At 40.1% G+C, this 27,953-nt stretch overlaps 1 protein-coding gene across 2 annotated transcripts in view; it reads right to left on the reverse strand.

The window, feature by feature from the left end:
* Nucleotides 1-6,555: 6,555 nt before the first annotated feature.
* Nucleotides 6,556-27,953, reverse strand: part of LOC128693562 (fatty-acid amide hydrolase 2-B) — a 50,743-nt gene continuing 29,345 nt past the window's right edge. For both annotated transcript variants that reach the window (XM_053783332.2, XM_053783333.2), the window contains exons 8-13: nucleotides 26,190-26,344; nucleotides 19,740-19,883; nucleotides 11,929-12,033; nucleotides 8,812-9,030; nucleotides 7,109-7,291; nucleotides 6,556-6,754 (exon numbers count right to left, since the gene is read on the reverse strand). In XM_053783332.2, the coding sequence (XP_053639307.2) occupies nucleotides 6,656-6,754; nucleotides 7,109-7,291; nucleotides 8,812-9,030; nucleotides 11,929-12,033; nucleotides 19,740-19,883; nucleotides 26,190-26,344 (905 nt within the window). In that variant the 3' untranslated portion in view covers nucleotides 6,556-6,655. The remainder of the gene's footprint in view (nucleotides 6,755-7,108; nucleotides 7,292-8,811; nucleotides 9,031-11,928; nucleotides 12,034-19,739; nucleotides 19,884-26,189; nucleotides 26,345-27,953) is intronic.

Below are 27,953 nucleotides of genomic sequence, written 5' to 3' on the forward strand. Positions count from 1 at the left end.
AACACACCACGGATAAGTGTCGTGTGAGACACGGAGCGTCATTAAGGTGTCGTAAGACAGAGTTGACTAACATATTATTGTAAATATGTTACGCATAATTTATTATTTTAGCATAGATATATATATATATATATATATATATATATATATATATATATATATATATATATATATATAGTGACACAGTAGTGTCAAGAGAGTTGTACCCTGTGTAGGGTAACGAATTATTTATTATTTTAGTAAAATGCTAATTATAATTTATTATTGTAACATTTATATATGTATATTTTAAATACCTCTAGACCAAAGATTGTGTGTTTTATATAATATTAAAGATTAATTGATTTTAACATGTATTTATGTATCCCGAACTCTTTATTACAAAATGAGTAAACCTGCCATCTTTAAAAATTACTTTTTTGTAATAATATGTGATACATTTTGCATTATTCCATTGTTTTTAGTGCTTCTAACTGCTAAATAAGCCACCATGGACCCAAAGAAAGCTTCTAGTGCCAGCCCTTTGGTAAAGACGGTGAGAAACATTAGAATTTATGAAAAAGTTTGTAGAAAGATACAAAAGTGATGGTGGTAGAGGGTGGTAGTATGAGCCAACAGGTCTGCTGCAATGTTCCTGCTTTCTTATGTACACCAGCCAGGGGTACATACCCTACACACACACACCAGCCAGGGGTACGTCCCCACACACACACACACCAGCCAGGGGTACGTCCCCACACACACACACACACACACACACACACACACACACACACACACACACACACACACACACACACACACACACACACACACACACACACACCAGCCAGGGGTACATCCCCCCACACACACACCAGCCAGGGGTACGTCCACACACACACACACACACCAGCCAGGGGTACGTCCCCACACACACACACCAGCCAGGGGTATGTCCCCACACACACACACCAGCCAGGGGTATGTCCCCACACACACACACCAGCCAGGGGTACATCCCCACACACACACCAGCCAGGGGTACGTCCCCACACACACACACCAGCCAGGGGTACATCCCCACACACCAGCCAGGGGTACGTCCCCACACACACACGCCAGTCAGGGGTACATCCCCACACACACACACCAGCCAGGGGTATGTCCCCACACACACGATTTGATTGGGACTTGCGCACGAGTGAATAGAATTATCAAAGCTCATTGCTTGGGAAGCATTGAAAATTGGGCTGGGCAAATACGATTCTGTTAGTGGGATGGTTTGTGAAGGACATGCCTAGTATGGGCTGACAGGCCTGCTGCAGTGTTCCTGCTTTCTTATGTGCAAACATTTATGGATGAACATCACCCTGACATAGCTGTTGCAGGCCGTGCTGGCAACACCTACAATAACAATGTTGTCCCCCATTTTAGGGAAATCTTAAGAGAGACGCTAGAAACAGAGCTCTCTGGACAGATATTTTGTGCTACAGGGCTCCAGTGACTCTGAAGCTGGTCCTAGTGGCATTAAAAAACAAAGAAGGTAAGTAACCCCAGATAAGATAAGGGGATTCCCCTTCCAAACAATAGTACACCACCATCCGCTCCCCCCTCCTCATCAATCATCAATAAGTCTTCAATAAAGGTAAGTGTCATTTTAGTAATGTTTTACTCTGCATGTCTCATTGTTTTCTGTGTAGGGAAATGTATATTTCATGTAGAAAAATTATTTTGTTTAATACTTTTGGGTGTCTGGAACGGATTAATTGGATTTCCATTATTTCTCATGGGGAAAATTAATTCGGATTAAGTCAGATTCGGTATAAGACACTCTCTGGAACAGATTAATTACGTTATCCGGGGGTCCACTGTATAGAGTTTGCCACTATCCACAGAACATATATCCCCCAGATAGGGGGGTTCTACTGTTTACAGATATTCCAAAAATCTGAAACTCTTCTGGTCTTAAGCATTTTGGATAAAGTATTCTCGATTTTATAGTGGTGCCTCTAGTTTCTTCTTGCTGCAGCACAAAGGAAACTGGAGGCAATGGAGATGTCATGTTTAAACATCACGCAGAGAATTCAGAACATAGAAATTAAAAGGCAATGTGGGTGTATGACTAAGGTAGGAGGCACAGGGGTCATCCTGGGAAGCCATTTCAGAATATATTGCAGAGACTAAACCTTCAATGGACACTGATTCACTTCCTGTTCCTTCTCTTCCCTCTCCTCCATCTTCACAACCCCATTCTTCGCAACGCTCCGTTCCTTCGCTGCTTGAACGTCTTCCAATGCCACCGCACGTTGACTTTTCTAACCCCTCTAGTCCGTAGGTGCCTTTCCCTACGGATTCCTGGTATTTTCTTCATCGCCAATCATGGCCTATTTACAGTGGAATATCCGCGGCCTCAGGGGTAATCGGGGTGAGCTTCAGATGTTGCTTTCCAGGTTTTCCCGTTGGTGCTGCTTACAAGAACCAAAATTACACTCGGCTGTTTTCCAACCTATCTCAGGCTATAATTTATTGTATTCTTCGGATCCTTTCTCAGATGGGACCTTTAATGAAAGTGCCCTTCTTCTACGCAATGATATTCCGTACTGTCAACTATTTGTCCATACCTCGGTGCATTACACTGCAGCCCGTATCCACTTGAATAAGTGGTTTACAATATGTTCTTTATATCTCTCTCCTTCTCGAGCATTTTCTATCCCAGACTTTGCCTTTCGTTTCATCCTTACCACCACCACTTCTGTTACTTGGTGATTTTAACGCCCACCATTTCCTCTGGGGGGGGGGGGTCTCATTGTGACTCGCATGGCATCCAGTTGGAGGCTTTTCTCGCCTCTCACCCCCTCCATGTTTTAAATACGGGTACTCCCACCCATTTTGATCCTCGTACTCATACTCTCTCTTGCATCGATCTATCCGTCTGCTCTTCCTCCACTGCACTAGACTTCACCTGGTCTGTTCTACCGGACTTACATGACAGCGATCATTTTCCAATCATTCTTACTTCTCCTTCCTATTCACCACCTTTCCGTAGCCCTCGCTGGCAATTTGATCGGGCAAATTGGGATCTTTACTCGCAACTCACTGCTTTCAGTGAGGTTCCTTCTTCATCCTCCATTGATGAGCTCCTACACCTCTTCTCGACGTCAGTTTATACCGCAGCTTCTCATTCTATACCCCAAACCTCAGGCAGGCATTCTCAGAAGTGCGTGCCTTGGTGGTCTCTTGCTTGTGCAGTACATTTGAAACGCGCTGCATGGGGCAGGTACTGGTACAATAGACCCGCTGAGAGACTTCTTGATTTTAAGCAGAAGCGTGCGATTGCTCGCCGTGTCATCCGTGAAGCTAAACCCACTTGCTGGCGAGACTATGTTTCCACCATCACCTCTGCTTCTTCTATGAGTGCAGTCTGGAAAAAAGTGAGGAAATTGAGTGGTAAATACTCTCCTGGCCCGGCTCCTGTTCTACGGGTCGCTGGTGTTGATGTAGCAAACCCTCTCGACGTTGCCATTGAACTTGGCACACATCTGGTCCGTATTTCCCAGGGGCTCCATTTATGCCCCTCGTTTTTTTCCTCAAAGTCTGCCAGAGAGTTAGTACCCTTGGACTTTTCTTCTCTCAGAGAAGAACAGTATAATGTGCCTTTTACACTTCAAGAACTGGAGGCAACGCTCTCAGCTTGCCGATCATCGGCAGCTGGGCCTGACGACATTCATATTCGTATGTTACATTTACATCGGTCAGCCCTTGTAGTCCTCTTACACCTCTTCAATCTTATTTGGGCACAAGGAGTTCTTCCCCAGCTGTGGAAATCTGCCATTGTTCTCCCTTTCCGCAAACCGGGTACTACAGGACATGATGCCTCCCACTATCGTCCCATCGCTCTTACTAGTGCAGTTTGCAAAGTAATGGAACGTCTCTTAAATCGACGTTTAATGTGGTATTTAGAGACACACGACAGTCTCTCCGCTAGCCAATATGGCTTTCGTAAGGGCCGTTCTACCATAGACCCCTTACTACGCTTGGATACGTATGTTCGTAATGCCTTTGCGAATAATCACTGTTATTGCCATATTTTTTGACCTTGAGAAGGCATATGACACAACTTGGAGGTATAATATTTTGGCCCAGGCCCACTCCTTAGGCCTCCGAGGCAATCTACCATCCTTCCTTAAGAACTTTTTAACTGACAGACATTTCCGTGTTCGAGTCAATAATGTTCTTTCCCCGGACTTCATCCAAGCTGAAGGTGTCCCTCAGGGATGTGTTCTAAGCACAACACTTTTTCTCCTTGCTATAAATGATTTGGCCTCTGTTCTTCCACCCAATATTTGGTCATCACTCTATGGTGATGACTTCGCTATTGCTTGTGCAGGCGCTGACTGTCATCTCATTGCAGTTTCTCTCCAGCATGCGGTCGACCGTGTTTCCACTTGGGCCACCACGCATGGGTTTAAATTTTCCAGTACCAAAACTCCCCAAATTACTTTCACTAGACGCTCTGTCATCTCCGATCATCCTTTGTATCTCTATGGCTCCCGTATCCCCGAACGTGATACAGTCAGGTTTCTAGGCCTTCTCTTTGACCGTAGGTTATCCTGGAAACCTCACATTACCTCTCTGAAGGCAACTTGTCACAGCCGGCTAAACCTTCTTAAAACCCTTGCTCATCTTTCCTGGGGAGCTGATCGTCGAACTCTGCTTCGCCTACATTCAGCCCTCGTTTTATCGAAACTCGATTATGGTGACCAGATTTATTCAGCGGCCTCTCCTGCTACTCTCTCTAGCCTTAACCCCATCCATCACCAAGGATTATGTTTGTGCCTTGGTGCTTTTCGCTCTTCCCCTGTTGAGAGCCTCTATGCAGAAGCGAATGTTCCATCCTTGTCTGATCGCCATGATGCCCATTGCCTTCGCTACTATGTACGCTCTCACGATCTCCACAATCCTTCCATTTATAGAATGGTCACTGATATTAGTAGACATTCTTTATTCGTTCGCCGCCCCTGTTTGCTCCGTCCCTTTTCTCTTCGCCTACATTCGCTCGTCTTCCCTTCAGTTACCACCTTTATATGTTCATGTAGCATCTCACTTTTCCCTACCCCCCTGGGAAGTTCCAGCTGTTCGGGTCTGTTCTTTCTCACTCCCTTGCTCGAAAGCTCAGCTGCCTACGGTGGCTTCCCGCTCTCTTTGTCTTGATCACATCCACTCCCATTCCCATTCTCATGCCATCGCTGTGTACACAGATGGCTCTAAGTCTTCAGACGGCGTCGGATTCGCAGCAGTGTTTCCGGACAGCGTCGTGCGGGGGCATTTACTATCTTCGGCTAGCATTTTTACTGCTGAATTGTATGCCATTCTTGCAGCACTTATTCGTATTGCATCTATGCCTGTGTCATCATTTGTGGTAGTCTCAGACTCCCTTAGTGCTCTACAGGCTATACGAAAATTTGATACATCTCGCCCCCTAGTTCTCCGTATCCAACTTTGGCTACGCCGTATCTCTACCAAGCATAAAGATGTTATTTTTTGTTGGGTCCCTGGTCATGTCGACGTACAGGGCAATGAACAAGCAGACACTGCTGCGTGGTCAGCAGTACATGACCTACCAATTTCCTATAGAGGTGTTCCATTTCTGGACTATTTTGCTGCAATAACTACCCACCTTCACACCCGTTGGCAACAACGTTGGTCAACTCTGCTCGGTAACAAACTTCATTCTATTAAACCGAGCATAGGTTACTGGCCGTCTTCTTGTCATCAGTGCCGAGGTTGGGAGACCACTCTCTCCCGCCTTCGCATTGGCCACACTCGTCTTACTCGTGGGTATCTCGTGGAGAGGCACCCTGTTCCTCTCTGTGAGCAGTGTCAAGTTCCAGTATCGATTAGCCACATTCTGTTAAGACTGCCCTCTCTATCAACGAGCACGCAGAATTTACCTCCAACGTCATCTTCGTTCTACTACTCTCTCTTTACCTTCCCTTTTTGCTGATGGACCCTCCTTTAATCCTGACTCTCTCATTGACTTCTTGACAACGACTGATTTACTCCACAAACTCTGATGATACTTTTCGCACTCCCCTCAGCCCTTTCTAGTTCAGTCTCTTGCTGCCCTTTACCCTTTCACCATCCACTACCCCGCTGTTATCCGTAACCTATTACTCGTCCATCTCCCTTTTGCCACCTGATGCCCTCGCTTCCTTCCTACCCTGCAGCGCTGTATAGCCCTTGTGGCTTAGTGCTTCTTTTTGATTATAATAATAATAATCCCATGGGTTGAATGCTCTTCCCATGATTGTTTATGGGGAAATGCTAAACCCATTGGAGATCGTGCAGCATTCTGGGAACCAGGAGCACTCGGGTCTGATTCAAAGAAAGAAATATTCAGTACAATTTCCAGGATAAAGAACCCTTCACTGGCATCAAGGCACTCTCCTTAAACTTATAATCGTAACTAAAGTGCTAAACCCCGAAGGCTCGTATAGTGCTGCACCTTAAAGGATTCCCTATTAATGTCATATTAGTATAGAGCTTTATTTGAGGTTTGGGTGAACGTTGGAAAAACTTACAAAAAGTAATTTATTTGCAGTACTGAAATACAGAAACGAGCTCTTCATGTACATCTGGAATGTGATATAGTTTTCTATGATGTGTAATTTACTCAAAGAATTTTTGAAGGACACACCCATCCTCCAAATGTCTTCTCCAGGTCTGCTGCTACAGAAATGGTTAAATGATCTTGATACATTCCTCCTACAACCTGTAAGTACATAAAAATATTTTGGTTATGTATTTTTTTTATCTGCAAAAGTCTCATGTGAGGAACCAGATGTCTACGTTCTTCCCCCCTTTCCTTATGGGCAGTTTTTTAATAAAACATTTCAACTCGAACCTATGAACAGTGAAATCTTTTAGTACACACACATTCTTTGAAGTGAATGTAGGTAATCTTGCATGGCTCCAAAAATATTTCAATTATAGGCAAGTTATTTGTGGGTTCATCCTACTGAGAGCTGGCTACACTGGCAGGGGCTTTCAATGTCAGGGTGGTCTGTACACGTTTGCAGTAGATGAGCAATTTAATTACTTAAACAAAAATTCAACCATTTCTTACCTGTATGCCAAGTGGAAGACCATTAGGGGACAATCCGAGAGGTACCTGAGTTACAGGAAATCCGAGAGCACTGAAGATTGCTGTGTAAGTAAAATTGAGAGGACGAAAAAATGACTCGCTGTGATAAGGAGCCAGTGTAGGATGACTTGGATATAGTAGCACTCCATTATCTCCAAGCAATCGCTGAATGAAAAAAATGGATTAACTCGGTATAATTTTTCTCCAATAAAGGAATTGAAAGTTTAATGGTTTTTAATACAATCAAGAAAATACCAAGATGCCAAATTTCATTTACCTGGTTAGTTTAGTTTACTTTGTCAATAGCTTCCCTCAGTCTTGCAGTGCTTTATGATGCATTTATCATATTACATTCATGAGGGAGTGCTAAACCCATAAGTCATACAGTACCTGAGGAATGGGAGGCAAATAGGTTTGATCCAAGAAAAGGAAAGCTATGTTCAATTTCTTGGATTAAGAGCTCTTCACAGGCATCAAAGCACCACCCTAGAGGGTGGTGACCCATATAGGTTTTGCATATTTTGCAAATTTCCTCAAAGGAGGTGCCTTGATGTGGCAAGCAACTCTATGCAAGGAATTGGACCTGTTTTTACTTTCTAGGTCCAATTGCTTCCCAGATGCTGTATGACCCATAAAAGTTTTATGACCCCCCTCCCTCCTTTCAAGAAACTAATGTAATATTTCCTTGGATCAAACTAGACTGCCTTTCATTTCCTCAGGTGATGTATGACTCCTATGTTGACATAAATGCGCATACCAACATTTTTTTTTTATTACAAATTGTGATAATTTTCTAAGTCTTACACTATGTATAATGTTGGGATAAAAGGCATTTCAAAAAGTGCTTGAAACATCACCTTTATGCCCAGATATAACATTACAAATGATTAAGGTCCCACGATCAAAATCTTTCTTGTCGTCTTATTTGCTTTCATTTCTTTTTTTTTTTTAAACCAATTGCTGCGTTGTATGACTCATAAGTTTAGCACTTCATTTTTTATAATACAGCCTCTCCTCACTCAGCGACATACTCATTGATCAACGACTCGGACTTACAACAGGCTCTCTGATTAGTATGCATTCTGTTTATTACAATATACAGTACACTACTGTATAAACATTTAAAAATACAACAGAAATGTTGTAAATAATGCAAAGGTGACATTTAAAAATACAACAGAAATGTTATAAATAATGCAAAGGTGACATTAAAACAATGTCAAAGATGGTTGACACAAACCCACTATTATAGTATGCTCCTCACTTCGCAATGAATTCGTTTACCGACATGGGCATAGGAACAGAACTCCATCGTTAAGTGAGGAGAGGCTGTACTTTAAACCAACTGTCAGTATGCACTGCCAAGGTTTATAACAAGTGAATGTTCTGGTGTTGGGGAGAAGTGTGGGATTAAAAGATGGCTGATACAAAGTGGGAATTGCCAGATGCTAAACTGTTACCCTCATCACCTGGTCTTTTCTATGTACACTTTTTAATTGCCTTTTACTCAGGGTGAGTTAAAGGAAATTAAAAAGTGTACATAGAAAAGACCAAGGTGATGAAGGTAACAAAATGTTTAGGGAGTGAATGTATTTAGATAATTAAAAAGTAGCAAATGAGAGGGGAAAAAAAAAAGTAAAGTTGTCTTAAGGCGTCTATGGAAACAGTTTAATTACATAGCATACCTGCACCCTCATTTGTAGGGTTTTCCAGTGATTTTCTGCATTAAATTTTGGCATAGGAACAGCTGTGGCTTCCTTTCCCAAGAGTACCTTTGTCTGGTCCTTGAGGAATTTGATTTCCCCTACGAGCTTGTCAAGGAGAGCCTGTGCTAGTGAGGGTATAGTGTGGAGTGCGCGGCCCAGTATAGCTCGGGTTATTTCAGTCCACACATTGATTTCTCCCTGTGAATAATAAGCAGTAGTAGTCAATATCCAAACAATAGTTTGCCTACCTCTAGATTCTTAATTAGTAAATTAAGATTCCAATTCTTTTATACTCTTCTGTAAGATTTCCAGATGCAAAATAATAAAATCAAACCAAAGAAACTAGATGCATAGAGTGGTTGATATATGAGGTTTTCATGAATATAAAGGTTAATATTTTCCTACTATGTGATGCTACTCTCAGTATTCTGAATTCATCTTCTTGTCTCCTGATAGTAATATCTAGTAATGGATTCTCCATGAATATAATTTGGTAATCATGAAGGGAACTGACCATACCACAGGCGGGATTTGAACCCACGGTCAGTCTCTCGAAACTCCAGACCGTCGCGTTAGCCACTGGACCAGCTAGCCACAATAAGATTCGTCCAACTAGGTATATTTCTACACCACAGGAAGGTTAACATAGGCACCACTGTGACCACAAATGCAAGTTTTTACAGACGAATCTCCAGTGGTGCCTATGCTAACCTTCTTATGGTGTAGAAATATACCTAGCTGGATGAATCTTATTGTGGCTAGCTGGTCCAGTGGCTAACGCGACTGTTTGGAGTTTTGAGACTCTGACCGCGGGTTCAAATCCCGCCCGTGGTATGGTTTGTTTGCAATCGTGTCATTACGATTTCGTGAGTCATGAGGGGAACTGGATCTGTGCTCCAATTCCCTGAATTAAGCCTGAATGCCTTCCATATACCCACAGGCACTGTATAATCCCTATGGTTTAGCACTCTCCATGATGATGATAATGGTAATGGGTGAAGCAAAGCTTGTTCAAGTATTCTTGTGATGTAAGGAATTTGACCTGCTACACCTTTCCCTGGGTTGAATCTGAATGCCTCCCATTTCCCTTGGTGCTCTATGACCCCAAATGGGTGGGTGTAGCACTCCTCCATACATATGATAATAGTTGTTCAATTATCATTTATCATGTGTGTAATAGCAACGTTGTAACTTAGTATTTTTTATACGACTGTATTACAGCACTCAGAAGGGCTTCCAAACCTCAGTCTGCTGAGATTTGGCTCCCTGATCATCTGTGCACATCCCCAACATGAGTATATATGTTCTGTAGACCACATGCACACACCCAGGGAACAAACCACCAAGATGAACATAATCCTCCCTTCAGTAATGTGACTAGCAATACAACATATGCACTGGTAAGAAGCAGCACCCACTAGGTGTGGTTTCCACATCCATCAAGGAACTCACCAGGAAGTGGCACACTCCTCGCCAGTCAGGTTCCACTGCTGTGAGTCTGTGATCTTGTGTGATCACTATGGAGAAACAGGTAGAAATCTGTCCACTAAAATAAACAAATACTAATGTGCATGCAACAGGGATGACGTAACTAATGTATTCAAGGTCCACAAAAAACACGCACACCTGATAAATTTGGGAGGTGCACAAAGCTATATCTCAGCAGATGCCAGTGTTCAGAAGCCTATTTGATTGTTGTAACAAACACCACCATACACAAAAAAACAGGAAGTTACAATATTGCCATTACTCTTGCACACATAATTGAAAAGGCGTCATTCTGACCACCAGATACAGCAGTCAGGCGATTCTTCACTAAGCCTAAACCATGCTGCCAGTCTGGGGCCTTTCTGACTATTTATGCTTATCTTTTTCTATCCAAATGTACACTTGGAGTGACCAAGGTCCCAGGACTAAAACATTTCCAATAAAATGTCCTAGTGTTTGCATTTTGTCTTCTTAAACCCCTAGTCGGTATGGCAAACTTTTTATTTCCACTCGTTCACCTATCCTTACCTTGTGTGGTATACATGCATGTTGCTCTACAACAACAAATCGTCTAAACTGATCATAAAATGAATATCTACCATTAGAGCAATCACTCAATCTGATTCTTAACAACCCTCTGCTTTGTATACAAGCTCCATTTCCTTGAATTAAGCCTAAATGCCTTCCATCATCCCCCCACAGGCACTGTATAATGGGTTTAGCAACCCCCCCCATGATAATTTACATACAAAGAATCCACACATACTACTCTGCACGTTATCTATACAGGACACTCAATAGAAATATTAACTCTAAGCTAAACAATTCTTGACAGCTGAAAGAGATCACATAGGCACAACACAAAAAATAAATCTTGATATTCCACATGTACACCAAAACCTGAGCAAACACTCCATGCATATCAAAAGGCCCAAAATCTGGAATTTCCTGTAAGATTAAAAAAAAAAAATTTACTTAATGGGTTCAAAAATTCAAAAAAATATCTCTTGAACTTTATGTAACATTTAATAAATAATGACCAGGAATATTTGCTATGTCAACTGTATCATACTGTTAGCTTATTCAATTACTACCTCCTCATTGTAATATAAACCACTTCATTATGTACAAAACCTATTCATACTGAACTGTCACACAAAAGTACATATTATAATCCTTATGTAAATATGTGTACTAGTATTAGGTAGTTCCTAAGTACATGTACTAGTTTTAGTTTGCCCAAAATACTTTGCTTAATTGACTTTTCTTAGATTGTAACAAGATATAGTTCCAAGGCTAAATAAATACCCTGTAATTCTTTATATCTGACAACAGCAAAGAGCAAAATGTCCACAGTATAACAAATATAGTGGACCCCCGGCTTACGATCAGCTCCCAACTCGAACAATTATGTAAGTGTATTTTTGTAAGTGCTTTTGTACGTGTATTTTTGAGGATCTGAAACGGACTAATCTAATTTACAATATTCCTTATGGGAACAAATTTGTTCGGTAACGGCATCCGAACAGACTTCTGGAATGAATTAATATCGCAAGTCGGGGGTCCACTGTATAACTTTAGCTCAACCAGTTAGTACAAAAATGTTACCTTGTTGTCTGCCAGCTGCTCAAACATTGGAGGCCAATCCTTGTATTCTTCTCTGAGTTTTTCTTGCCATATCTGGTAAGATCGTCGCATTCCAGGGATCACAATCTTTCAATAAGTTTGATATAATATTTTATCTTACTTTGATTTCCAAAGAATGCATGCGAGTATAGAATTTAATTTAAATTTTAATAATTACCCATATTCCAAAAGCTCCTAGGTAGTATGTTGGTAGACAGCAACCGCCCAGGGAGGTACTACCGTCCTGCCAAGTGAGTGTAAAACGAAAGCCTGTAATTGTTTTACATGATGGTAGGATTGCTGGTGTCCTTTTTTCTGTCTCATGAACATGCAAGATTTCAGGTACGTCTTGCTACTTCTACTTACACTTAGGTCACACTACACATACATGTACAAGCATATATATACACACCCCTCTGGGTTTTCTTCTATTTTCTTTCTAGTTCTTATTCTTGTTTATTTCCTCTTATCTCCATAGGGAAGTGGAACAGAATTCTTCCTCCGTAAGCCATGCGTGTTGTAAGAGGCAACTAAAATGCCGGGAGCAAGGGGCTAGTAACCTCTTCTCCTGTATATATTACTAAATGTAAAAGGAGAAACTTTCGTTTTTCCTTTTGGGCCACCCCGCCTCGGTGGGATACAGCCGGTGTGTTGAAAGAAAAGATTCCAAAAGCTTTAAAATCAAAACCAAACTGAGAAATTATACAAACATAAGAATGACAGATGGCTTTGTTAACTAATCTAGAGCCAAGGAATTGCAACTAACCTGCCTATCCTTGGATCATATCTGATTGCCTTCCATTTTCCTGGTACTGTATGACCCCCCCCTTACAGATTTAGCTCCCTTCATTGACTGTAATAATATGGTGGAGCTCTCTTTAATTGGGATGATAATTCAATGTGCACTCAGAAGTGTTGGTGTTGCAAAAAATAATGTACTAGAGTGAGAGGTATGGGAGGAAGTGTACAACAGATCCAGTGATACTCATATAAATCCAATACAGAGAATAGTTACTGAAACTACTACTGCATGAATAAAGTAGTAGTTCCAGTTTATTAACCCTTTCAGTGTCATGTTTACATTAACATATATTAAGTTAGCAATAGAACTAGGCATTAAAAATACAATAAAAAGTAAAATACACACACAGTACACTTGTTACTTACCTTAAAATATTAATATGAATGTGTGAAAGGCGAGTGGCAGTGTAAAAGTTTTTCCATGTCAGTACTAAGTCACTGAATTTTTTGGGTTATCCTAGGTTCTCTACACATATGCTGCTATATATAACTGTATTTGATGGCTATCTCAGCCATCGACAAACCTTGTTAGTAAGTTTATTCAGATATACACAAATACAGTTACATAGATTATCATACATAGCAGCATGTGTGTAGAGAACCTAGGATAACCCAACGAAGTCAGTTCACTAATTATAATCACTTCTAACTTGGCACTTAAAGTAAGAGGCTTATGGCTCTTCTTTTTATCACAACTAAGCTTAGATGCAATTGTCAACAGGAGCCAACTAGTTTACGAAACAGTAAACGAGAGAGAGAACGAGATGCACGGAGCTCAGACAATGTAAAAACACAAACTGAACAGGTGGTGGGCGATCACTCGCCCGCCACCCGTTTGCTCTAGGGCGCGGGCGATCACTTGCCCATGCCCTAGAGCGATAAAATCCTGTACATAGACAGTACACTTATTACTTACCTAAAAATATTTGTAGTCTTAATGTAAGGTGAGAGGCGAGTAAACGACATAAAAACGAATAAATGAGAAAGACAGAGAGAATGAGTAAATGAGAGAGGAGAGCTGCAGAGGATGCAAACAAACAGACGGCGTCTGGTTTTGGTTGATACACGTTCATCTACACCTAACATCTAATTTTTTTTTTTTTCAACAAGTCGGCCGTTTCCCACTGAGGCAGGGTGACCCAAAAAAAGAAAGAAAATCCCTAAAAAGAAAATACTTTCATCATCATTCAACACTTTCACCACACTCGCACATTATCACTGTTTTTGCAGAGGTGCTCAGAATACAACAGTTTAGAAGCATATACGTATAAAGATACACAACATATCCGTCCAAACTGCCAATATCCCAAACCCCTCCTTTAAAGTGCAGGCATTGTACTTCCCATTTCCAGGACTCAAGTCTGACTATATGAAAATAACATCTAATATTTATGTTAATTTATTCTACTGTGGGGTGTATCATGTTTCCATGTTACGTAGCATGTTTATTATATAATTTTGAAAAAATATAGATGGATTAAAGAAAATGTTTATATTAACATAATATACGACATTGAATGCACCTCAAAATACTCACCTATTTGTGGTTGCAGGGGTCAAGACTCATTATTAATATGGTGTTCTCAAGACTAATAAGACACTCTAGTAATTTTAATGTATACTTGCATGCCAGCACAGTGTGCAAGTTTATTTAGGTTCAGGTACACATAAGTACATTTTTCAGAGTACATGTATATATAAAACATGAAGTAACTTTAAAACACTTGAAATTTTGGAAAGTTTCCAGACATAATGAGTCGAGTCGAGTCGAGTCATAATGAAGAGACAAGGGGCTCAGGGAGAATATAAACAAACTGGGTGGCGCACGGTGACCATATTAAAATGTCAGGTGGGGGAGGGGGAGCCATATAGCAAGTTTTGGTCATAATTTGAAATGTCCATATTAGCGGAATGCCGTAAATAAATATATATAAACAAGTCGACCGTCTCCCACCGAAGCAGGGTAACCCAAAAAGAAAGAAAATCCCCAAAAATAAAATACTTTCATCATTCAACACTTTCACCTCACTCACACATAATCACTGTTTTTGCAGAGGTGCCCAGAACACAACAGTTTAGGAGCATATACGTATAAAGATACACAACATATCCCTCAAACTGCCAATATCCCAAACCCCTCCTTTAAAGTGTAGGCATTGTACTTCCTATTTCCAGGACTCAAATCCAGCTATATAAAAATAACCGATTTCCCTGAATCCCTTCACTAAATATTACCCTGCTCACACTCCAACAGCTCGTCAGGTCCCAAATACCATTCGTCTCCATTCACTCCTATCTAACATGCTCACGCATGCTTGCTGAAAGTCCAAGCCCCTCGCCCACAAAACCTCCTTTACCCTCTCCCTTAACCTTTTCAAGGATGACCCCTACCCCACCTTCCTTTCCCTACAGATTTATATGCTCTCCATGTCATTCTACTTTGATCCATTCTCTCTAAATGACCAAACCCCCTCAACAACCCCTCTAATACTCTTATTAACTCCACACCTTCACCTAATTTCCACACTCCAAATTCTCTGCATAATATTTACATCACACACTGCCCTTAGACAGGACATCTCCATCGCCTCCAACCACCTCCTCGCTGCAGCATTTACAACCCAAGCTTCATGCTCATATAAGTGTTGGTACTACTAAACTTTCATACATTCCCTTCTTTGCCTCCATAGATAACATTTTTTGCCTCCACATATACCTCAATGTACCACTCACCTTTTTTCCTTCATCAATTCTATGATTAACCTCATCCTTCATAAATCCATCCGCTGACACGTCAACTCCCAAATACAGTGGACCCCCGCTTAACGATCACCTCCCAATGCGACCAATTATGTAAGTGTATTTATGTAAGTGCGTTTGTACATGTATGTTTGGGGGTCTGACATGGACTAATCTACTTCACAATATTCCTTATGGGAACAAATTCGGTCAGTACTGGCACCTGAACATATTTCTGGAATGAAAAAGTATCGTTAACCGGGGGTCCACTGTATTTGAAAACATTCACTTCTTCCATATTCCTCCTCTCCAATTTGATATCCAATTTTTCTTTATCTAAATCATTTGATACTCTCATCACCTTACTCTTTTCTATGTTCACTTTCAACTATCTACCTTTACACACACTCCCAAATTTGTCCACTAACCTTTGCAATTTTTCTTTAGAATCTCCCATAAGCACAGTATCATCAGCAAAAATTAACTGTGACACTTCCCATTTTGTATTTAATTCCCTATAATTTAATCCTACCCCTCTCCCGAACACCCTAGCATTTACTTCTTTTACAACCCCATCTATAAATACATTAAACAACCATGGTGACATTACACATCCCTGTCTAAGACCTACTTTTACTGCGAAGTAGTCTCCCTCTCTTCTACACATCCTAACGTGAACCTCACTATCCTCATAAAAACCCTTTACAGCATTTAGTAACTTACCACCTATTCCATATACTTGCAACATCTGCCACATTGCTTCCCTATCCACTCTATCATATGCCTTTTCTAAATCCATAAATGCAATAAAAACTTCCCTACCTTTATCTAAATACTGCTCACATATATGCTTCAATGTAAACACTTGATCTACACATCCCCTACCCATTCTAAAACCTCCTTGCTCATCCGCAATTCTACATTGTCTTACCTCTAATTCTTTCAATAATAACCCTACCGTACACTTTTCCTGGTATACTGTACTCAGTAAACTTATTCCTCTATAATTCTTACAATCTCTTTTGTCCCTTTCCCTTTATATAAAGGGACTATACATGCTCTCTGCCAATCCCTAGGTACCTTTCCCTCTTTCATACATTTATTAAACAAAAATACCAACCACTCCAACACTATGTCCCCCAGTGCTTTTTAACATTTCTGTCATGATCCCGTCAGTTCCAGCTGCTTTACCCCCTTTCATTCTACGTAATGCCTCACACCTCCCCCACTCACATCCTGCTCTTCTTCACTCCTAAAAGATGGTATACCTCCCTGGCCAGTGCATGAAATTACCGCCTTTCTTTCTTTCTTCGACATTTAAAAGTTCCTCAAAATATTCTCGCCATCTACCCAAAACCTCCATCTCCCCATCTACTAACTTGTTTAACTCACTCCAAAATTTTTTCTTATTTTCATTAAAATTTCTTGACAGTACCTCTCCCACTCTATCATCCGCTCTCCTTTTGCACTCTCTCACCACTCTCTTCACTTTTCTTTTACTCTCCATATACTCTACTCTTCTTATAACACTTCTGCTTTGTAAATACTTCTCATAAGCTACCTTTTTCTCTTTTATCACACCCTTTACTTCATTCCACCAATCACTCCTCTTTCTTCCTGCACCCACCCTCCTATAACCACAAACTTCTGCCCCCACATTCTAATACTGCATTTTTAAAACTATTCCAACCCTCTTCAACCCCCCTATTACTCATACCTGCACCAGCCCACCTTTCTGCCAATAGTTGCTTATATTTCACCCGAACTTCCTCCTCCCTTAGTTTATACACTTTCACCTCCCTCTTATTTGTTGTTGCCATTTTCCTCTTATCCCATCTACCTCTTACTTTAACTGTAGCTACAACTAGATAATGATCCGATATATCAGTTGCCCCTCTATAAACATGTACATCCTGGAGCCTACCCATCAACCTTTTATCCACCAATACATAATCTAACAAACTACTTTCATTACGTGCTACATCATACCTTGTATATTTATTTATCCTCTTTTTCATAAAATATGTATTACTTATTACCAAACCTCTTTCTACACATAGCTCAAATAAAGGCTCCCTATTTTCATTTACCCCTGGCACCCCAAATTTACCTACTACTCCCTCCACAACATTTTTACCCACTTGAGCATTAAAATCCCCAACCACAAGTACTCTCACACATGGTTCAAAACTCCCCATGCATTCACCCAACATTTCGCAAAATCTCTCTCTCTCCTCTATACTTCTCTCTTCCCCAGGTGCATATATGCTTACTATAACCCACTTCTCACATCCAACCTTTATTTTACTCCACATAATCCTTGAATTAATACATTTGTAGTCCCTCTTTTCCTGCCATAGCTTATCCTTCAACATTATTGCTACTCCTTCTTTAGCTCTAACTCTATTAGAAACCCCTGACCTAATCCCATTTATTCCTCTCCACTGAAACTCACCCACCCACTTCAGCTTTGTTTCACTTAAAGTCAGGACATCCAGCTTCTTCTCATTCATAACATCCACAATCATCTCTTTCTTATCATTCGCACAACATCCACACACATTCAGACTTCCCACTTTGACAATTTTCTTCTTATTCTTTTTAGTAATTATTACAGGAAAAGGGGTTACTAGCCCATTGTTCCCGGCATTTCAGTTGACTTTTACAACACGCATGGCTTACGGAGGAAAGATTCTTATTTCACTTCCCCATGGATATAAAAGGAAAAGTAATAAGAACAAGAACTAAGATAAAATCAAAGAAAACTCAGATGAGTGTGTATAAATAAACGTTTACATGTATGTTTAGTATGACCTAAGTGTAAGTAGAAGTAGCAAGGCGTACCTGTAATCTTGTATATTTATGAGACAGACAAAAGACACCAGCAATCCTACCATCATGTAAAACAATTACAGGCTTTCGTTTTACACTCACTTGGCAGGACGGTAGTACCTCCCTATTGAAATGACAAAGAATCTATTTCCAAACATAATGAAACCAAAATTATGAAACCCGATGGAAAATTTACAGAATTACGCTCTAGGAAAGTTAGCAGTCCTGGCAATATTTGCTCATCAGCAATTCTGCCCACTTTGAGCCCTATTTTGGGTCAATTCCATTGTTCCAGTCAACCAAATTCATAGCTATTTCGCTAGTATTCCTTTTAGTCTATCGACCGAGTACAAAAAACTGCCCATTTACCTAATTCAACTACCTAACAGTGATCAGAAGCTGGCAATTTGTCCAATTTCACACAAAATTTAAGAAAGGCCAATTTCAAAATAGGGTCCAGAATAAACAATGCAGACATTCCTGGAACTAAAATATAATTTTCTCTGTTCATTAGTCATATCTCTAGGCCCCTCTTATATTACACTTACTTTCCATTTTGAATTTTTATTCACAAAAAAATAGAAGATTTACTATCATGCAGACCACTGCATTATTATAATGTAACTGTATTAATAATATTAGCGCATTCATGAACGCATATTAGACCCACATGTGATGTGATTTGTTTACTCTTGAACATTGACAAAAATCGAAATTTTCCAGTAATTTGAGCTCAGTTTCAAGCTACTGTTAGTCCTGAAACCAATCAAAATCATCTCTATTTCTGTAATGTATCTTCCATTCTATCAAATGAGACCAAGGAAACGAGAATACAACCATAAAAACCACAAAATACACCATGAAGTTGCTGTTTTAAACCAAAAACATGATTGCATTTTTTTTCTCATGCACTGCATGTTGCAGGATTTTTTTTATATGGTGCACACTTACTGTACAGATACATTCTCTCATATCTAGGCCCAAATTTACCGCTCACAGCTTATCTGAGTGAGCTGAGCTCAAGGCATCATATTACAGGACTGACACTGGCTTCAAAGCCATGATATAGTGGGACTGACACTGACAGGGTTAATCATAATAAGAAAACTGTGTGTAGACCAATAATTAAGATGCATTATATTTTCTTATTCTATTTTTTAACGCACAAGGTAGGGTGACCCCAAAACTGGTTAATACTATGCAACTATAACTTGGGTATGGCAAGTTAGTTGCACTTAGTGAGATGGCTGTGAGTAACCCTTACCAAGACAACCCATGACACTGTAGCAACCATTTTTCACCATCATGAAAAGGTGGATGCTCTGAAGGAATAATATTATGCTAGATACAATATTTCAGATACTGTTCCAAGTAGCACAATCAAAAAGATACTAAAAGTCTTAAAATTCAATAGGGCTTACCTTATGGACTGTGCAGTCGTATGTACATCTGATGTGATTTGCAACAGCTCTCTGTATCATGATTAGGTAAGGACTCATACGTGTTGTCAAAATTGCATCACCGTCATTTTCCATGGTGAAGAAACGTAATGTTCCAGGATCCACCTACAAGGAGAGAAACTAACACTATCTATAGGCTGTGGTTATACTGCACTGAAAGAATGTTTAAACAGGGCTAGCAAGCAGTGTTAGAACATTTGAGATTCTCACTCGACCAAACTATCCTTCACACTATATTAACCCTTTGACTGTCGCAAGCCCCTTTCTGAAACTGTCATTGTCACAAAATTTTTTTGAAGAAAAAAAAAAAAAAAAAAAATTCTTATGAAATGATAGAGAATTTTTCCCGATGGTAATGACACCAAAAGTACCCTGCCTCAGTGGGAGACGGCCGACTTGTTGAAAAAAAAAAAAATATGCACACTTTGATTTTTATGCTCATGGGTATGGTAGCTTACATATTACAACTCCATAAAGAAATATAGTTAATATTTAAGTAACTTGTTTTTCTTATGTTATTTAAAATATGAGGAATAAAGAACCAAAAGTAATAAGCTATCACTTATTAAATAAGAATGTAAGATTGGACCAAGGAATTTGACCTGCCCTTCTCTTCCTTGAATTAAACCTGAATGCCTGACATTCCCCCAGGTGCTATATGACCTCCATATAATAACAATGGTATAGGCTTTGTCTGTGAAACAAAGCAACAAAACTAAAAATAAATAGTAAGAATAGGTAAAAATTATAAATGAAAACTAAATGTGTTCCTGTGATAACAGGCAAGCTTCAAACAATCTGGAAGTGATCTCTGGTTATGAGTCAGTAAGATTTCCTGATGGTTCATAAGCTGTTCTCATATTCCTTTCCTGTTTCAAAGCAATTACAGGACCCTAGGTTTTTAGAACAGAAATCTTCATTGAATTATGAAGCAAAACAGTATAAGTATATCCACTAAAAAGTGCTAAATAACTTGTATAAGTTGTACATTATATAGCGGAAGGATGCTGATGTTAAAGATCTCATTTTTATTTTTTTGTAAAAATTCAGTAACTGGTTTTGATTTTAAGCCACAAATGGTAACAACAATGTGGCACCCACATGCTTACACTGGCAGAAAGCTGTATTTCCTTAACCCCTTGACTGTTGAAACCCCAAATCCTGAGGTGTCTCCTGGTGTCGAAAAAAAAAATCTTATGAAATGATAGAGAATCTTTTCCCAATGGTAATGACAATTTTCTTTGTTCATCAGTCACGTCTCCAGGCCCCTCTGATATTACTCTTGCTTTCTATTTTGAATTTTTATTCAAACAAAAAATAGAAGATTTACTGTTATGCAGACTACTGTAATATTATAATAATTGTATAAGTAATGTCAACCCATTCATGACTGCATAACAGAATGGCTAGGTGGACATTTATTGGACAATGACATCATTTGTTTACTTTTGAACATTGGCAAAAATCAAACATTTCCCCTGTTTTGAGCTCCATTTGAAGGTTCTTTTCATAGTAAAACCAATCAAAATCACCTCTATTTCTATAATGTGTCTTCCATTCTATCAAATGAGACCAAGAAAACGAGAATACAACCATAAATACTATACGAAAATACACCACAAAGTCACCATTTTAATCCAAAAAAACGGTCGGAGTTTTTTTTTTTCTCATTATGCACTGCGTGCTGCAGGATTTTTTCATGTGGTGCACACTGACCACACAGACCCATTATCTCACATGTGGGCCTACCAGCTTTCTCCTGCTTGATTTGAAGCCACTAGAATTTTTGACACTGCATGACAGTGTCTTCCATTGCAGACACTGCAAAGCTCCAGGCAGACATCAACCGAATCTTTCAGTGGGCTGCAGAAAACAATATGAAGTTCAACGATGAGAAATTTCAATTACTCAGATATGGTAAACATGAGGAAATTAAATCTTCATCAGAGTACAAAACAAATTCTGGCCACAAAATAGAGCGAAACACCAACGTCAAAGACCTGGGAGTGATCATGTCGGAGGATCTCACCTTCAAGGACCATAACATTGTATCAATCGCATCTGCTAGAAAAATGACAGGATGGATAATGAGAACCTTCAAAACTAGGGAGGCCAAGCCCATGATGACACTCTTCAGGTCACTTGTTCTATCTAGGCTGGAATATTGCTGCACACTAACAGCACCTTTCAAGGCAGGTGAAATTGCCGACCTAGAAAATGTACAGAGAACTTTCACGGCACGCATAACGGAGATAAAACACCTCAATTATTGGGAGCGCTTGAGGTTCCTAAACCTGTATTCCCTGGAACGCAGGAGGGAGAGATACATGATTATATACACCTGGAAAATCCTAGAGGGACTAGTACCGAACTTGCACACGAAAATCACCCACTACGAAAGCAAAAGACTTGGCAGACGATGCACCATCCCCCCAATGAAAAGCAGGGGTGTCACTAGCACGTTAAGAGACCATACAATAAGTGTCAGGGGCCCGAGACTGTTCAACTGCCTCCCAGCACACATAAGGGGGATTACCAACAGACCCCTGGCAGTCTTCAAGCTGGCACTGGACAAGCACCTAAAGTCAGTTCCGGATCAGCCGGGCTGTGGCTCGTATGTTGGTTTGCGTGCAGCCAGCAGCAACAGCCTGGTTGATCAGGCTCTGATCCACCAGGAGGCCTGGTCTCAGACCGGGCCGCGGGGGCGTTGACCCCCGGAACTCTCTCCAGGTAAACTCCAGGTAATACGTCAAACACGGTGGCTCGTAAGACGTATATATACGACCGAAACAGTCAATAGGTTAAATATTGATCCAATGGCTAGTTTTCAGTTTCAAATCTGAGCAGTATCAAACCACATACCAGTGACCCTTCCCTACTGGGGTCAAGAGCTATAGCTTATACCTAGCTCCCCTAGAAAACTCAAATGGTACAACAATTACACACAAACATGTTTGACGGAAATCAAGCATATTAACCCTTAAACTGTCCTAACATAGATCTACGTTCACTTGCGTGGTGCTCCGAATATTTTGAAAAGTAAAAAAATATTTTTTTTTCTTTTAAAATGAAGAGCACATTTTTCTACATGTTATAGGATCAAAAAAATTTTTTAGGGTCAGTACTTACTGAGATATAAGACCATGAATTTGGCTCTGGATGCTCACCTGATGGCAACATCAACTCCTGCCGCTTGCAGAAGTGTTGCTGATATACCTTTTTTTCTTGTTTTTATTTCAATTTATATATTTTTTATGTTCTCATAATTACAATTTATAATAGTTCTTGTAATTTCATAGCCAATCTTTGCTCTGACACTAATATTAGGTACTGAAATAGTGCTCAAATAGTCACAATCACATTGACAGGTGAACATTTACACCTGCCTGGGTTATTTACTATTGTCTAGAAATATATACAAAGTATTTATAGGTCCCATCAATGTTTTAGATACCTTGGCATATACCTTGAAGCATGTTGTTATGAAAGGAATCCCTATACATGTACTGTTGACAGCCCAGTGACATCTGATAAGTGCCCACTGCTCCAGCTAACCCTCTCTGTGTTTGTTATCACTGTTACACACAAACATGTCTTGTCTCTCTGTATTTATCTGCCTGTCTATCTTTGCCTGGAATTTTTGGGTTATCCTAGGTAATTTACACTATGTATAATAACTGTACTTATGTGTGCATGTGAGACACACACAGATATAGACAGTAACAGAGATACAGATGGAGAGACAGCCAAAGCCAGCCAAAGCCAGCCAGCAAGTTGGCCAGCTGACTAGCCAGCCAGCCAGTTGGCCAGCTGACTAGCCAGCCAGCCTGCTGAATACATAAGAAAGAAGGAACACTGCAGCAGGCCTAATGACCCATGCAAGGCAGGTCCATGTCACCCCCTCCCCTGGCTTAGACCAATGACCCACCTAGTCAGGTCACATCCACTGAAGAAAGGAGCATGACATCAGACCTAGTAGCACAAGCTAGTCAGGTCCAACTCACACCCACCATCACTCATTCATGTACGTACACAAATAACCCGCACATAAAAGAGAGAAGCTTACGACGACGTTTCGGTCCGACTTGGACCATTGACAAAGTCACACTAACCAGAGGTGGAGTAGGACGGCTATATATAGGCAGAAAGAGGTGATGGTAGTAGTAGTAGTACAAGAATGGTATATAATACCATTTTTTTTTTTCTTCTTCTTCTTCTTCTTCTCCCTCTTCCCCTTTCCTCTTTCCTTTTCTCCTCTGGGTTGTCTTTCTCTCTTCTGTCTCGTGTTTCTGTTCCTTCTTCATTTATTTCCCACTTCCCCTTTCACGTACCTCTGTGCGCTTGCTCTCCCTCAGTGGGCACCTAGCTCTCTTGCAGTGCTTCCCTTCCTTTGTATTTGACTGGCTCGTCCTCCTTATTTCCCACTTCTACCACTACCACTACTACTACCTCTACTACTACTACTACTACTACAACTACTGATGAAATTAAGACACATGTGCGGCGTCTGGTTGTCTTTGTTGTGGTCGTTTCGCCATCCAGTGGCTGGCTGGATGGCGAAACGTCTACGATAGGGATGCCCGGGTGTTGCGCATGTGTCTTAATTTCATCTTGTCGGTATTATATACCATTCTTGTACTACTACTACTACCACTACTACCATCACCTCTTTCTGCCTATATAGCCGTCCTACTCCACCTCTGGTTAGTGTGACTTTGTCAATGGTCTAAGTCGGACCGAAACGTCGTCGCAAGCTTCTCTGTTTTATGTGCGGGTTATTTGTGTATCGTTCCAGTCACGGTATTGTGCCTTTTTTGTTATTCATGTACGTAATTAGTTAACCCTTAATAATACCTTTATTTACTACAAGTACATGTACAAGGTATACAGGCCTAGCTGACAACAATGACATACTACTACATATATGGAAAGCCCCCTGTTATGCTCCACATGTTGGGCAAATTAGGTCAGTGTCCCAGATGCGACCCACACCAGTCGACTAACACCCAGCTACCCATTTTACTGATGGTAAACATAGACAAAAGGTGGAAAGAAACACGCCCAATGTTTCTACTCTGGCTGGGAATCGAACCCAGGCCCTCGCCGTGCGAAGCGAGTGTGTTAGCCACCAGGCCACCAGAGCCCTTGCTGTATTTATCAACATTACACACAAACATGTCTGTCTGTCTATCTATCTGTCTGCCTCTCTGTCTGTCTCTGCTTATCTGTCTTTCTGTCTGCCTGGAGTATATGTATATCAAACTCCTTGAAGAATGGTGTTATGAAATCTGTTGATAGCCCAGTGACATTTGATAAATGGGTGCTCGGGGAATCCTGGCTTTGTTTTCACTGATACACACAAACATGTCTGTCTGTCTGTCTGTCTATCTATCTTTGCCTGGAAATTTTGGGCTATCCTAGGTAATTTACACTATGTATAATAACTGTACTTATGTGTACATGTGAAACAGAGATATAGATAGACAGAAATGTAGAGATACAGATAGACAGAGATATAGACAGCCAAAGCAGGCCAGCCAGCCTGCCAAATACATAAGAACATAAGAACGAAGGAACACTGCAGCAGGCTTACTGGCCCATGCAAGGCAGGTCCATGTCATCCCCCCTGGCTTAGACCAATGACCCACCTAGTCAGGTCACATATTTTGAAGGAAGAAGCATGACATCAGACCTAGTACCACAAGCTAGTCAGGTCCAACTCACACCCACCAACACTCACTCGTGTATTTATCTAACCTGTTTTTACTTTCCTCTTAAAATGGGAGTGTTAATGCAACATGGCATCAATGAATCACAGGTGTTTGCCACAATATTTGCTCTAGCTAGCGCTCAATTGAACTGGTGCTCCCGCAAGGTACTAAGTGCTCCCAGATTTTTTTAATACTGCACACACTGAGTGTACAGACCCATTTTTTCATGTCTAGGTGACTCAAGCCTACTGTGCCAAATTTGAAGGAATGAAAAATAAAACATTGATCTACGTTCGGAGCGCTACGCGTGCAAACGTAGATCTACGTTTGGACAGTTTAAGGGTTAACATGTTTCATGATCTGCATGATTCAATTATGCATGTTTACTAAAGGCTATTTTGTGGATAGCTTTGATTATTCACATTTTTCTATCTATTTATTTTCTTAGTGCATGACCACTAAATTGAAAACTAGCCATTAGATTTCATTCAAAATGAGCTCATTGCATTATGAACGTCAGTATTAAACAGATTAGAGCAAAATTTGCAGATACAGCTAAAAACACTGATATAATTTGGACGCACAAAATTTCCTATTATTCATAGCTTCAAGTTACATATCACCAACTGTATAAAGAAATTTTGTCATTCAGTGTACAGTAATTTCAGGTACATTTATGTACAATTTTCTACCAACTTACATTTTTTCCAAGGGATAACTTGTTGACCCGGTCTCCAGCAAGAATGGCAAGGATGGGAGCTAGGTCTTGTGCATGTCTGGTGCAGGGACCTACACACTGCAACTCACCCCATTCTTTATCAAAATGAATGTTACACCCACGAAGTGACACCACACCTGGAGCAATAAATCATATAAGTAACAAGCAAGAATAAATAATAAATGATTTTCATCCTTAGATGCTTTCATTGCTATTTAAAAATATAATTTACTAGCAAAGTAAGAAAATAGCATGTATAAATCATCATTATCATACAGTTGTAAATAGTTGTAAATACAGTGGAGCCTCAGTACTCTAACAGTTACCTGCTCGAACAACTCAGTATTCTATAGTTGACCATTTGCCCGGTACTCGACCAAACAAACATGACATGCCAGAAATTCGCTGTAAACTATTTCATGTTTCTTTGCATTTTTTGTGTTTTTTTTATATGTACAAATAAGTCATCATGAGGCCTAAGAAGATTAGTGGTAACAGCCAACAAAAAAGAAAATTGGTTGGGAAAAATTCGTTCAGTACTTGAACATGAATTAAGTTTGAGTACTGAAGTTCCACTGTACATGAATTTCCAACATAAAAATTGAGAAAGAAAAATCATAATTTAGTAGATGTCTGGCAGGTAAGAATATTTCAACCTCAAACTAATAAACAGGCCAGAATTTTTATTTATATGAAGTGCCAAATCTGTGTGGGTCATTCAGCACAAGGAATGATGAAAAATTAATCCTCCGTCTGCTAATTATGAGAATCTACTACCTTATTGTATTCACCTAGACTAGAAAACGAAAAAAAAAAGTGTTTTCATATCCTGGGGCATTATTAAGTAACAATATTTTTCTAAATTTTAGATTTCTCACAAATCAAAAGGACATAGGTTTGAATTTTGGGAATGCTGAGACATATGGCCAAGTCTCCTTACATTTGCTGCCTGTTTACCTAGCAGTAAATAAGGACCTATTTATTGCCTGGTACTTATTAATACCTAGTGTATTTTGTCCTATTTTTTGAGGAGCTTTAATAGAAGGTTTATGTATGAAAGTGGGTGATGTGGTTAGGTTATTTTGGGTTATTAACCCTCTGTCTGGGGATCATAATCTGAATATTCATCCCTTCAGAGGGAGGTGCCTTGATACTAGTGAAGAGCTCTTAGGTACTGGAGCTACTCATCCCTTTGGGCTAAATCTAATTATCTGCTATTTCCCAAGCACTGCATGACAGCTAATGTTTAGCAATTTCCCATGACTAAAAAAAAATCATTCTTATTTTTAATGAGATTAGATGATCTAATTAAATGGTTGTGGGCAGGCACCAACTAAATCTTAAGTAAAACAATATTTTTATGGGAAAGCATTAAACCCTGAGGGGTCATACATCACCTGGGAAATGGGATGTAATCAGGTCTGACCCAAGGACAGGGAAGCTAACTAATTTCTCAGATCAAGAGCCTTTCACCAAAATCAAGGCACCCTTAGTCCTTGAAGGGTAACTGAACTACAGAGTTTTCAGTTACAGTAAATGTGGATAAATGAGGTGTAACTATTCTGGTGCATGATCCAGAAAAAACTATAAGAATGTCCAAGTTATAAAAATAATGTAAAGATAAATATCTTTTCTTCTTTCAACAAATCACCCATGTCCCACTCAAGCAGGGTGGCTCAAAAAGAAAAACAAGAATTCTCTTGTTAACTTTAGTAATGCATACAGGAGAAAAGATTACTAGTTCCT

The sequence above is a fragment of the Cherax quadricarinatus genome, unplaced genomic scaffold (assembly GCF_038502225.1).
Source record: "Cherax quadricarinatus isolate ZL_2023a unplaced genomic scaffold, ASM3850222v1 Contig32, whole genome shotgun sequence".
NCBI classification, from domain to species: Eukaryota; Metazoa; Arthropoda; class Malacostraca; order Decapoda; family Parastacidae; genus Cherax; species Cherax quadricarinatus.